At 69.2% G+C, this 12,824-nt stretch overlaps 1 protein-coding gene across 1 annotated transcript in view; it reads left to right on the top strand.

Annotated features, from left to right (window-relative positions):
* PIEZO1 (piezo type mechanosensitive ion channel component 1) overlaps positions 1–12,824 on the top strand; it is a 22,267-nt gene that overhangs the window by 357 nt on the left and 9,086 nt on the right. Inside the window, 20 exon segments of the mRNA XM_035337196.1 lie at positions 5,516–5,611; positions 6,642–6,764; positions 7,009–7,051; positions 7,142–7,304; positions 8,209–8,347; positions 8,484–8,697; positions 8,931–9,096; positions 9,231–9,323; positions 9,431–9,515; positions 9,623–9,714; positions 9,806–10,066; positions 10,147–10,258; positions 10,371–10,549; positions 10,627–10,775; positions 10,925–11,104; positions 11,185–11,279; positions 11,662–11,819; positions 11,918–12,094; positions 12,185–12,310; positions 12,394–12,594. Coding sequence (XP_035193087.1) covers positions 5,516–5,611; positions 6,642–6,764; positions 7,009–7,051; positions 7,142–7,304; positions 8,209–8,347; positions 8,484–8,697; positions 8,931–9,096; positions 9,231–9,323; positions 9,431–9,515; positions 9,623–9,714; positions 9,806–10,066; positions 10,147–10,258; positions 10,371–10,549; positions 10,627–10,775; positions 10,925–11,104; positions 11,185–11,279; positions 11,662–11,819; positions 11,918–12,094; positions 12,185–12,310; positions 12,394–12,594 — 2,852 coding nt within the window.

Genomic DNA, 12,824 nt, shown 5'->3' with positions numbered 1-12,824 from the left:
AGCACATCGGGGTCCCCTCGGAGCGGGGGGAGCACAGCAGCAGCCCCGATCCCCTTCCTCGGGAGGGGGGGCGAGGCGAAACTTCCCCCCCACCCCCAGACTCCGTGCTCGGCTCCGCGCAGCCCCGGGGGCGCGCCCGCTGCTGCCGGCCCGGGGGGGGGCGGGCGGCGGAGGCTGGAACGGCCTCCGCGGAGGGGCGAGGACGGAGCCGGGCACCGGGGACCCCCCCGTGCCCCCCACCACGGGGTTGGCAAAAGCCGGGACCCTTTGGCAGGGTCCGGGCAGGGGGCGCGCACCTCGGCTGCAGCCCCCGGCGGTGCGGAGCCGGGAGCCGCCTGGCTGCTGGCCTGGAAAATGCCCGTGTGCCGGCACTCCCCCGGCAAGAATCGGCCCTTTGAACCTGGGGAGCGTCTTCGGGACTCTCCGTTTACCTTTAGGTAGACGCAAAGGAAAAAAAATAACCTCGCCGGGCTCCGTAAACAGGATTGTTCAACGGCCTCCTTGTGCCCGGCCACGGGCTCGTGCCACCCGGGGAGCTGCGGGGGGCTTTTTGGGGGTGTCACCCAGTGCTGGGACCCCGGGACGTGTGTCCCACCAGGGTCACCTGCAGCTGAGCAGCTCCCGTCCCATCCCGGCTGCGTTTTGGGGAGCAGGATTGGGGTGCACGGAGGCTCGCCGTGTCTCCAGGGGAGGCAGCCCGAGCGGGGCGAGCCTCGCTGGCAGAGGAAGTCAGCGACTGTTGAAAAAAGCTTCTGTATTTGCTCTCCCTCGCGAGTGACTCAGTGCATCGTGCAGGATGTGAGGAGGTTAATTATAACCCTGCCTGCAAACCGGGCTGGGAAGGTGGCCGGGTGCTGCTTGCACAAGGCCCTTCCAGCCGGGTGCATCCCCGGGGGGGGGGTGACACGTGTCCTCCTGGGTGCCACCCAGGCGCTGAGGTCCCTCGTGCCACGCTTGTGCTGCTCCTGCCCCGTGCCTCGGTCGCCCTGCTCCGTCGTGGGACGCCGCGCCGGGGACGCCTCCTGCAGCCACCCCGGGCATGGCGTTCCCTCTGCTTCACGCTCCTCGTTGGGCTCGGTTAACTTCGGGGCCTGGCTTGGGCAGCGGCTGTCCTGGGGGATGAAACCCGCCCTGCTCCAGCCGCTTGTCGAAACAGACGCGCGAGTGACTCAGCGGGCGCCGGGGAAGCGGCCGTGTCCCAACGGGTCCTGCACCGCAGGGGAAACTGAGGCACGGGGCTGGGGCTGCTGCCCCCCGAGGTGGGAGGAGAGCCCAGAGCCCGACCTGCCCGCGGCCCCACCGCCTTTCTTCCCCTGCAATTAGGCTCTTCCCCAGCGTCCGGAGGATGTTTGCTGGCGGCTCCCAGCCAGCTCCGTGCGGGTGGCGGCGCCGGAGCTGGGCCCCATGGCACGGCTCGGGGCACCCCCAGCTTCCCACGGCCCCCACCGCGCTCCCAGCTGTGCCTTGGGCCGGATCCTGCCCAGTGTGGGGACGCGATAAACCTCGGCTCCGTTCTGCCAGGCTGGGGTGCACGGAGCTGGTGGGTGGGGGGCACAGCCTGCTGCCCCCCCCTTGCCATTTTTCCAGCTGGTGCTGCAGTGCTGGCCATGCTGGTGGGTCCTGAGGCACCTGGGCAGCACATTTCTGGGGGTGTGCCCCCCAAATTGGGGGTGCTGGGCTGGGGTGAGGCAAGGACACGGACCCTCCTGCCCCGCTGAGACCCCCCCATGCCCAGCACGGGGTGCTGGGGGTCCCGGCCAGCCCTGGTGCTGCAGGGAGCTGGTGCCCAGCTGGGCGCGTGGGCTGCGGCCAGCTGCCTCCTGTGGTCAGGTGCTTTTTTTAAATGAGGGGAAATAAAGGGAAGAGAGGAAAAAAAAAAAAAGGAGAAAAAACACAGAAAAAAAATGCCACCGATGTCTCCAAGAGCAATAACTCCATTTCCTCCCAAGGGCAGGCCGGGGGCTGGGCTGCGCAGGGCTGGCGCGGTGCCTGTGCGGTGCCCGCGTTGCCCTGCGGCTGCGGGGTGCTTTGGGGGCTCCCAGGGCCCCCCCACGCTGCCCCCCGGGGAGCAGCACTGCGGGGCCTGTTGGTGTCCCAGCTGGGCTGGATTTGCAGGGGGTTGGTGGTCCTGGGGAGCTGGGCATGGTGGGGTTAACCCTGGGGTCCTCATCCCCCCCCCCCCAACTATGGGGATGCCCCAAAATGTCTAGGAACCCCATGGGGGATGGGTGAGGATGAGGGGTGTTGTTTTGGCTCCGGCATTGCCCTATGGCATGAACGAGCCATGCATGGAAAATGTTGTGGTGGCTCCAGGACCCCCCCCGTGTGACACCAGCAGGGATCTGGGGGTCCCCGTTCACAAGTGGGGTGCAACCATGAGAGCAGCGTGGGTGTCCTGGTGCTGAGCACGCGGCTCTGGGAGCCCCAGGACAGCTCCGTCCCCATCCCCTGCAGCCCTGGTGCCACAAGCCTTGTGCTTGGGGGGGGCTGGGGGTATGATTGGGGGGGCACCCCGCCTGCGCTGGGGCAGGGCTGGTGCTGGGGGCCAGCGCAGCACCGCAGCTGCCCGTTTAACCTCTCTGCTCTTGCTTCCCCTGTGCAGATAAGGATTCGGGGCGGGAGGACCGCGCTGTCTGTCCTGAGCCGCCGCCGTCAGCGCTGCGGGGACGTCAGGGCTGTCCCCATCCCTGGGCACGGGGCTGGCATCGAGCACCCATCCTGCTGGCGCTGCGCTCCCCGTGCCGGCTGGCAGCGCCGAGCTGGCGCCCGTCCCGCTGCCTCCCGGGGCAGCTCCCGAGGCATCCCCGGGGAGCGGGGCCGGCCGCTGCGCTGGCAGGACCGGGATCTGCTTTCCACAAAAACAGGATGCGGCGGGTGAAATGGCCGGGCTGGTCCCTCTTCCCGGAAAGAGGAGCTGGGGTTAGGAGGGATGGGGCTGGGAACGGGAACGTGCCCGCGGCCGGTTCTCACCGGGATGGGGCCGTGGAGCACGGGGAGCGATGCGCCCGGGGTTGTCCCTCGTTCTGCGGCTGGTCCGCTGGGTGCCAGGTGACACCCTGGGGACACCACCCTGACCCCGGGGGTGCCAGTGCAGCGGGACCTGGCTGCGGGACACAGGGCTCGGTGGGGCACAGCAGGGCACGCGGGGAGGTCAAGAGCTTGGCTAATTCATCCTGGGGGGGCGCAGGTCCCCGCAGAGAGCTGGTGGCTGCATCGGTGCCGATCAGTGAGGCTGCAAGTGGCTGTAGTGCGTGGTGACAAGGGGGGTCCCTGCCACCGGTGGGGTCCAGGGAGCCCCCCTTGCCCTGTGGCTGGGCCGTCTCCATCCCGTCTGTCTCCTTCCCACTCCTGCTGCAGGGCACCCCGCTCTCCTCAAATATCTCCCTACTGAACCTCCGGTGCTGCTGCAGCCCCCCCGTGGAGATCCCCTGCCTGGGGGTCCCCCGGGACTGATCCAGCCTGGGAGACCCCCAGAGGAGGCTGAAGGCTGGCGTTAGCGAGCTCCTGGCTCCCCGGAGCTGGGATTTCTCTCCTCCCGGCACGTTAGCGCAGTTAACGCAGCGAGTGCTACCGGCTGCCAGCGCCGTGACGGATCCACAGCGTGGGAGCAGGGCTGGCTGCTCCCGTGTCCCCTGGGGGGGCTCTGGGGCCGTGGAGCCAGGGTAACCCAGCTGGGTGGTGCTCAGCCAAGCCAGATCCTGCCCTGCGGAGCCAAAACCGGGTGGGCGAGGGGTGCTGGGGAGCAGTGGGTGCCACGCACTGCACCCACCCACCCGTCGGGCTCCTCGCAGCGGAGGCGAGCGGCTGCAGGAGGAGCAGGCTGGGTGCAGGAGCGGCCGTCCCGGCGCCGCGGGGCAGCTCGCCCTTGGCTCTCCCTGCTCTGCCGAACTGGTTTTTCCCCCCTCACCGGCACTTTCCCCCGCACCGTCAGCACCGCAGGGAACCGGTTCCCTCCTCCGACGGAGCAGGATGGGGCTGGGAGCCACCCCGGTCCCATGGGAGCCACCCCGGCCACCCCAACGGCGCCGGCTGGGTCCCGGGTGCTCCCCTGGCGTTCGCTGGGGGCTTTTTGGGACGCGGCGCTTGCGATGGCACGTGGCTGTGCCAGCCCTTCCCGGTGCTGCAGGTGACCCCAAATCCCTGCCACCGGTGTGGCCAGCCCAGGAGGGATGTCCCAAGCCAGGGCTGGGATGGGAGCTGGGGGTAGCTCCCCCCCAGGGACCCTCTGCTGCTCAGGGTGGGTGCGCAGCGGGCACAGCCCCTCTCAAGGTCGGTCCCCAGCCCGGGGAGGGGACCGCCTGCCCCCCACGTCAGCCCGAGCGGCGGCTTGCTCCCCGCTGGGCCAGCTCCTCTCGGCCCCGTCGCCCGCTGGCGCGGGAAGAGGAATATTTGCTCCATGAGATCATGGTTTGCGAGACGGAGCTAGCAACCCTCGGCGTGCGGGGAGGTGACGCGCACCGGGGTCACCGCTGAGAGGCGGCTGGCGGGATGCGGTGTTCCCCCGGGGCACGGGGACATGAGCCCACCCTGCGCCCCCCCAGCCCTACCCGGGGGCTGCCGGAGCCCCCTGGGGTCGGGGAGGCTGGTGGGGACCCTGCTTCACCCCCCGACGGGGGTGCCGGAGGAGGCTCCCGCACCGCTCCAGGATGCGCCGTCCCATTGAAACCTCGTAAACACAGGAAGGGCCGTGCCTGGCTCGCGGTGCGCAGCACGTCCCCTGGCGCCCAGCCCGCCCCATGGGGCTGGGGGCTGCTCCCTCTGCCTCCCTGCGTCCCCAAGGGACCCTGTAATCACAGCAAGGTCCCCCCGCGGGGCTGGTGGTGGGATAAGTGGGGACGTGTCCCTTGGGTTTGCAGGGGAGGGGACAGAGGGATGCCTTGGGACCCCACAGCCCCCATAACGTCGTTCCTGACCAACGGGGGCTTGGGGGGCATCTTGCAGCCGCCGTGCCCATCGCCGTGGCCTCCCGGCTCCTGTACCGGGATTGCTGCGTCCCCACGTCGTGGTGGCAGCTGCCTTGGGGTGTCCCCAGCGTGCGCTCCCCATCCCTGGTGGTGGCAGCTCCGTGGGGGCACTGGCTTGGGTATGGGGTTGGGGCCGGCCCCGGTCCCTCCCCAGCTCCACTGATGGCTTCACGCCTGCAAGCAGGCTGTAATTTGGCTCTAAAAATAAGCAAGGGGGAAGGTGGAGAGCTGCTGGCATGCCCGGAGCGGGACCGGGCGCAGGTGAGCGGCTGCATGTGGGGGTCCCAGCCTGGCTGTGCCACCCCCACAAAGCTCAGCACCGTCCTGCAGGAGCAACGTGGAAACGCAGCGGGTTTTCACATCATTTTTGTGTCCCCATCACCCCCAGTCTCTGCCGCTGCCCTTTGTTTCTGAGTCCCCGTCCTTTTGGGGTGTCCCAGGTCGGGGCGATATCACGGAGCATCCCGGGGATGTGTCTGGGGTCCTCGTGGGGTGCGGAGCCCTGGGTGCCGTCCCCGTGCCGCTAACCCTGCCCGTGCCTCTGTCCCCAGCCTGCCTGTTCCGCTTCAACGTCCTGTCCCTGGTGTACCTGCTCTACCTCCTGCTCCTGCCGTGGTTCCCGGGGCCCGCCGACCGCGCCGTCTCAGGTGAGGGCACCACGACCGGGGCTCGGGCAGGGGGTTTGGGGCAGCGCGGGGGTTATTTTTAAGGGGGGGGGGGAGCGAGCTGCCCTCCAGCAGGTACCTGCCCTCATTCCTCTGTGGTTTCCCCCGGGCCGGGCGGCTCCGTGCGGCAGCCTCGTCCCGTTAATTATAGCCCAGTGCGGCTATTAATAGGCCTCCCGCTACGGAGTGGCCAATTTTGAGCCCCGGCCCTATTAACCAGAAACCTCAGAGCTGTGCCAGGCTTGGACGCACGGCACCAAGCCCTGAGCCCTGTTCTCAGGTGGAAACGAGGGGTTCGTCCCCCTCGGTGGGTGCAGGGGACGCGTCCCCCCACGGCGGGCACCCGGAGGTGCTGCGCCCGTGGCCCCGCTGGCTCCCCGCCCTCCGTGCCGAAAGGCGGCCCTGGCTGAAAGCTCTGCCCTCTGAATATTTCATGGGCCTTCCACGGCCTCGGAGCCCGGGCGCTGCTGAGTGGCAGTGCGTTGGTTTACAGGAAAAAAAAAAAACAAGCCAAGGGAGAGCTTGGCACGGGGCCGGCACGCGGCTGCGGGGTGGCCGTGGGCTCCGCGCTGCCCTTCCAGCGGCCAGGAAAAGCGCACGGGCTGGTGCCTGCTCCCCCTGCACGAAGTTCCAGCCTGGGATGGGATGGGAAGGGATGGGATGGGAAGGGATGGGATGGGATGGGCGCAGGAGCCCAGGGTGCGCTGCATCCTGGTGCCGGGGAAGCGCCTCGTGCCACTGGGCCAGCTGGGGCAAGGAGAGGGAGCATGGTCCTGGGGTCCCAGCACCCTGCGTCGCCCCGTGCCTCAGTTTCCCCAGTACTGCAGCAGGAAGGATGCTCCCGGGGAGGTTGTGTGGGATGGATGGTGAGAGCTGGGATTGTTGGCACGGTGGCAGTGTGCCCTTCCCAGCTCTGTGGGCGCTTCCCAGGGGCGCTGGGTCTGCACTGGGTGTGCTGGCACCACCCGGGACCCCCTGGGGTGGTGGATGATGGCGTGCCCATGTCTCACAGGTCACACCGGCCGCCTCCTCAAAGCTCTCCTGGGAACCAGCATCCTCTTCCTCCTCGCCCACTTCGTTTTCCAGATATGCCTCTACACGCTGCCCGTCCTGGACCAGCTGCTGGGGCCCAGCTGTGAGTACCCGCGGGTGCTGGGGGGTGCCCGTGCCTGCCCCTCGCTCCTGCCACCTTGTGCTTGCAAGGGGGCCCCCCAGGTGGGTGACAGGGAGCAGGATCCCACCCTGCTGGGTGCTAAGGGGCTGCTGAGACCTGGTGGTGATCTGCGTGTCCGCGTGCTGTGGGGCAGCGTGGCCCCTGATGTGGGTTGGTCTCCCCATGGCGGGCCGGTGCCAACCTCAACACCTCTGGTTCCCCGCAGGCAGCAGCTGGGAGGTCCTCGCCCGGCACATCGGGGTCACCAGGTAAGGGTTCCCCGGTGCCAGGGGGGCGGTGACATGGTCACCGGTGCGGGGGTCCCCCCTGAACCCTCCCGCGCCCCTCTCTTCCCCCAGGCTGGACTTGGACGACCTCCCCAACTCGGTGCGCCTCGTGGCGCCCGACGTCGGCATCCTGCTGGTCTCGTCCCTCTGCCTCTGCCTGTGCCGCCGCCTCGTCCCCAAGGCCACCGCTGCCACCCGCGGCCGGCCACCGGAGGCCCTGGAGCCCCTTGAGCGGGTGAGCGTGACGCCGGTGCCACCGGCAGCGTCCCTCCTGCCACGTCCTGCCAGCCGGTCCCTGGGGACGGCAGTCCCGTGGGACGTGTGGGATGCTCCTGGGGACCTGGGTTTCGGGTTGGGGTTTGCAGCCCGGGCGGGGAGTTTTGGCCCTGAGTGGTCGGGGATGGACCTCAGCGATGCACCGGGTCGTCCCCTGCGCCTCCCCCTCCCCGGGGCCGGGGTGACTCAGCGGCGGAGGAGTGCCCGTGTTTGCTCCCGTGTTACCATAGGGATCCCACAAACAGCCCGGCCCCACGGAGCCGTTTTACGTGGGGTGGCCGAGCCCCGGCTGCCCACGGGTGGGGAACGGAGCCAGCGGGGGCAGAGCTGCTGGGAGCCGTGCCGCGGTGGTGCCAGCAGGGCACCGGGGCGCTGTGCCCTGTGCGAGCAGCTCCAGTGTCACCCGGGCACACAGCCCTATGCCGATGGCACCCCCAGCCCTGCCAGGACCCCACTCCAGGGCTCAGCTCCATTTTGGGGTGAATCCCACTGGTTTAGGGCTGTCCGGCCCCGCTCCGGCCACGGCCACAGGGTCGGGCTGTAACCAGAGTCCAGGCAGCAGCGAATGCCTTTGCTGTGAGCGCGGGGCCAGCGCGGGAGGCAGCCTGGAAAAAAGCTCAGTGCTGGGAACCTGGGTGCCGGTGCCAAGAAAAACAGCCGTGTTTCGGAGGCGCTTTCCAAACAGCTAACGAGATAAACACGGCCAGGTGCAGGGCTGCGCGCCCGCGCTGCACCGGGCAGGGCGCCCCTGCGGCCGTGCTCCCCACGGAGCGGGGAAACTGAGGCACGGCGAGCGCAGCAGGCTGAAATCAGAGGGGATCCGGGTCGGGCTGGGGCTCACGCCGTGCTTCCTCGCCTGGCAGGGGGAAGAGGAGGACGTGGAGCGGCACGGCGGCACGGCCGACGGGGACACGCCGCTCAGCGCCCGGCTGCGGGTGACGGCGCACTGGCTGCTGTGGGCAGCCGGGAAGGGGCTGGCCATCCTGCTGCTGGCCTTGGCCGGTGGGTACGGGGCCAGGGCACGACGGATTTGGGGGCGTCTCGGTGGTTATGACAGCCAGGGGGGTGCTCGGCTGGAGGACGGAGGCGCGGGGATGCTCGGCTGCGCACTGACCGCCCGCGGGGCGCTGCTCCCCAGGGATCACCCTGCCCTCCGCCTCCTCCAGCGTCTACTACCTGCTCTTCGTGGGGCTGTGCACGTGGTGGGCCTGCCACCTCCCGGCCAGCCGCAGGGCCTTCGACACCCTCTGCATCCTCGTCGGCGTCTACGCCGCCGTCCACCTCCTCTGCCTCTACGCCTACCAAGCGCCCTTCGTCCAGGGGGTCTTCCCGCCCCCCACCATCTGGGCACGGTGAGTGGCACTCGGGGACGTGGGTCCCCCCTGCCTGTCCCTGGCTGCGTGCCCGCATCCCCGGGGATGTTTCACAGCCAGCACGGCTCCTGCTTGGCGCCTGTCCCGCTCCTGGCTGCGGACGGTCCCCGGGGAGAGCGGCTGGAGGCTGCCCCGGTGCCAGGGCTGTGCGCAGGGACGGGGACAGCGCCGTCCCCAGGCAGGAATTAACACCACCCACCGCGTCCCCGCAGGGTGTTCGGCTTCAAGGACATCATCCTGTACCGCAACTGCTCCCAGCCCAACGCCCTGGTGCTCAACACCAGCCACCCCTGGCCCGTCTACGCCAACCCCGGCATCCTGCTGCTGCTCTACTACACCGTGGCCACGCTGCTGAAGCTGCGCAGGCTGGACGCCAGGGTGAGGGGCTGCGCCTGGCCGTACGCGCCCTGCTGCTCTGGGCAGGGGGCTTTGGGGGGATATGGGGATGGGGAACGGGGCACGGTCCTGCTCTGGACCCCCCGGACACTGCAGCTGGCTCCTTCCCCTCGCAGAGAGCGGCGGTGCCGGCGCAGCCGCCCGTGCGGGAGCTGGTGGAGCTGGAGAGCTGGCCCAAGGACACCGATGGCGTGGCCGAGGACACCAAGGTGGGTCTGGGGAGGCGGTGGGGAGCAGCACCCCGGTGTGGGGTGTGCGCCCCGTGCTGGTGCTTTGGGGGTGCCGGTGGGTGCTCAGCCCTCTCTGCCCCCCCCAGCCCATGCTGTCCCCCAGCTCCGGGAAGCCGGGCAGCGGCACGGAGAACTGCACCGTCCACGTCATGGGTGATGCGACGCCGCCGGGTAAGCCTGGCCCCAATGCCGCCCCCTCCCTGAGCTCTGCCCGGCTCCCCCCTGCTTGCAGAGGGGCTCAGGGGGAGCTCACAGCTCCTGCTCCCTCCCCCGGCCAGGCAGGAAGAGTCCGGCGGAGCGGCTGCCCCTGCAGGCGCTGTGGCACGTCATCATGAAGCAGAGCTACGTCTGCGCCCTCATTGCCATGATGGTAAGGGCAGGGGGCACGGGGGCACCCCCAGCTTGCGCCCCCCTCTCCGGGCAGCCCTGGCGAGCGGCCGCATCCTGCCCACCCCTCCCAGGTGTGGAGCATCACCTACCACAGCTGGCTGACCTTCGTGCTGCTGCTCTGGTCCTGCCTCATCTGGATCGTGCGGAGCCGGCACCACTTCGCCATGCTGTGCTCGCCCTTCCTGCTGCTCTACGGCGTGGCGCTCTGCAGCCTGCAGTACGTCTGGGGCATGGACCTGGCCCCCGAGCTGCCCACCCGCGTCGGCCTCATGAGCCTCGAGCAGCTGGGGCTGGTGCGCCCCAAGTACCCCTGCCTGGACCTGGGGGCCAAGGTAACCCCCCCCCTCCTGTGCCATCCCCGTCCCCCTCCCCGCGGCGCCCGCCCGCCCCCGCTCACCGCCTGTCCCCGCAGCTCCTGCTCACCCTCACCTTCTGGCTGCTGGTGCGGCAGTTCGTCAAGGAGAAGCTGCTAACGAGGACGTGCCCGGCCACCCCGCTGCTGGAGGTGACCGTTTCGGACACAGGTGAGGGGTCCCTTGGGGACGCTGGGGGCAGCAGGGGTGTCCCGTTTCCCCCTCCCACTCCCAAAACCCCAAGGCTGAGCACCCCCAGGACGCGGTGGCCGTGCCTTTGCAGAGCCCAGCCGGCAGCGGGACGTGCTGAAGGCGCTGGGCGCCCTGGTGCGGGATTTCTACGCCAAGTACTGGATCTGCGTCTGCGCCGGCATGTTCATCGTGGTGAGCTTCGCCGGGCGCCTCGTGGTCTACAAGATCGTCTACATGTTCCTCTTCCTCCTCTGCCTCACCCTCTTCCAGGTACAGGGCGGACGGGGAGGTTGTCCCCGGCCGGGACGCGTGCCCGGTGGCACAGTGCTGATGTCCCCGTCCCCCAGGTGTACTACAGCCTGTGGCGCAAGGTGCTGAAGGGCTTCTGGTGGCTGGTGGTGGCGTACACCATGCTGGTGCTCATCGCCGTCTACACCTTCCAGTTCGAGGACTTCCCCGTGTACTGGAGGAACCTGACGGGTCTCACCAACGAGCAGTGAGTGCGCCCAGCCCGCCGCCGGCGTGGGGGCACCGGGGCACGGCCGAGAGATGGGGAAACCGAGGCATGGGAGGGTCGGGGTTGCCCACGCAGGGGGGTGGACGGACGTGTCCCCGAGCTGACCGGGATGTCCCCTCCCTGGCCAGGCTGGGTGACCTGGGCCTGGAGCAGTTCAGCGTCTCCGAGCTCTTCTCCAGCACGCTCATCCCGGGCTTCTTCCTGCTGGCCTGCATCCTGCAGCTCCACTACTTCCACCGCCCCTTCATGCACATCACCGACCTGGAGCACGTCCCCGCCGCCGAGCCGCGGCCCCGGCACATCCCCAGGTAGGGCTCTGTGCACCGGGGTGTCCCCATGCCCTCCCCCCCCCCCCCATGTCCCCCACGCTGAGCCCTCCTCCCCGCAGACCCGAGGAGCTGCACGGGAGCCGCCTGCTGCGGGGTGCGGCCGTCGCCGAGAGCGCCGGGACCGAGGCGGGCGATTCTGACAGCGCCTCGCAGGGTACGGGCAGGATTGGGGTGTCCTCGGGGCCAGGAAGGGGCTGGGAGAGGGTGTGGGGTGGGTCGGGGTCCTCCAAGCCAAGGAGGGGCAGGAGATGGGACGGGGATGGGGACGGGGACGGGGATGGGGACGGGGATGGGGACGGGGACGGGGATGGGGACGGGGATGGGGATGGGGATGGGATGGGATGGGGATGGAGCATCCTCAAGCCAAGGAGGGTATAGGAATGGATTGGGGTGTCCTTGGAGCCAGAAGGATACAAGGGTGGATTTATGGCCTCCTCCAAGCCACGAAGGGACCGAGTGGGCGCAGGGCAGTGTTGGGGTGTCCTCCCACCCAGGGATGGGTGCGGGGGTGTCCGTGACGGTCCGTGTCGCCGCAGTGCCCACCAAGTGGGGGCTGGTGCTGGAGCGCCTCATCGTGCTGGGCTGGACCTTCTCGGACATGCTGACCCGCGGGCAGGTCTTCGTGGGGCGCCTGCTGGAGCTCCACGTCCTCAAGCTGGTGGCTCTCTACACCGTCTGGGTGGCTCTGCAGGAGGTAGGGGCACCGGGACTTGGGTTGGTTTTTTTTTGGGGGGGGGGGGGGGCGGGTTGGGCTGAGCACCCCGGGGTGCTGACGGCACCTCTCTGCCCCAGGTGTCGCTGATGAACTTCTTGCTGGTGCTGCTGTGGGCCTTCGCCATGCCCTACTGCCGCTTCCGCCACATGGCCTCGTGCCTCTCCACCGTCTGGACCTGCATCATCATCGTCTGCAAGATGCTCTACCAGCTCAAGATCGTCGATCCCAGCGAGTACTCCAGCAACTGCACCCAGGTGCTGGGGCTCTGGGGGCGCACGGGGGGGCCTTCCCCGGCTCCCCGCGGTGGGTGCTGACCCCCCGTGTGTCCCCCCGACCCCTCGCAGCCCCAGCTCAACGGCACCAACCTGAGCCCCGAGGAGCTGGGCAACTCCACGCTGTACCGCGGCCCCGTGGACCCCGCCAACTGGTTCGGCATCCGCAAAGGCTTCCCCAACCTGGGCTACATCCAGGTGGGCTGGGGCGGGGGGGCAGCGGGGTCCCCCCCCTTCCCGAGCACGGCGGAGCTGAGCGCCCCTCGCCCCCTTTACCCCAGAACCACCTCCTGGTGCTGCTGCTGCTGGTGTTCGAGGCCGTGGTGTACCGGCGCCAGGAGTACTACCGCAAGCAGCACCAGCTGGCGGTCCCCGTCACCGAGACCGTCTTCGAGGACGTGTCCCGCGAGCACCTCGACCAGGGCTTGGGCAGCTGCGCCAAGTACTTCGTCAACTACTTCTACTACAAGTTCGGCTTGGAGGTGGGCGGCGGGTGCATGGCGGTACGGGGCGGAGGTGTGGGGTACGGGATGGACACGTGGGGTGCTTGGGGGTATGGGGTGGATGCGTTGGGGTACGGGGTGGACGCGTTGGGGTAAAGGATGGGCACGTGGGGTGTGGGACGGGCATGGGATGGATGTGTGGGGGTACAGGGTGGGCATGTGGGGTGCGTTGGGGTATGGGGTGGACGCGTTGGGGTATGGGGTGGACG

This window comes from Oxyura jamaicensis, chromosome 11 (assembly GCF_011077185.1).
Source record: "Oxyura jamaicensis isolate SHBP4307 breed ruddy duck chromosome 11, BPBGC_Ojam_1.0, whole genome shotgun sequence".
NCBI classification, from domain to species: domain Eukaryota; kingdom Metazoa; phylum Chordata; class Aves; order Anseriformes; family Anatidae; genus Oxyura; species Oxyura jamaicensis.
Note: the sequence above shows the minus strand (reverse complement) of the source record. Positions and strands in the feature narration are given on the sequence as shown.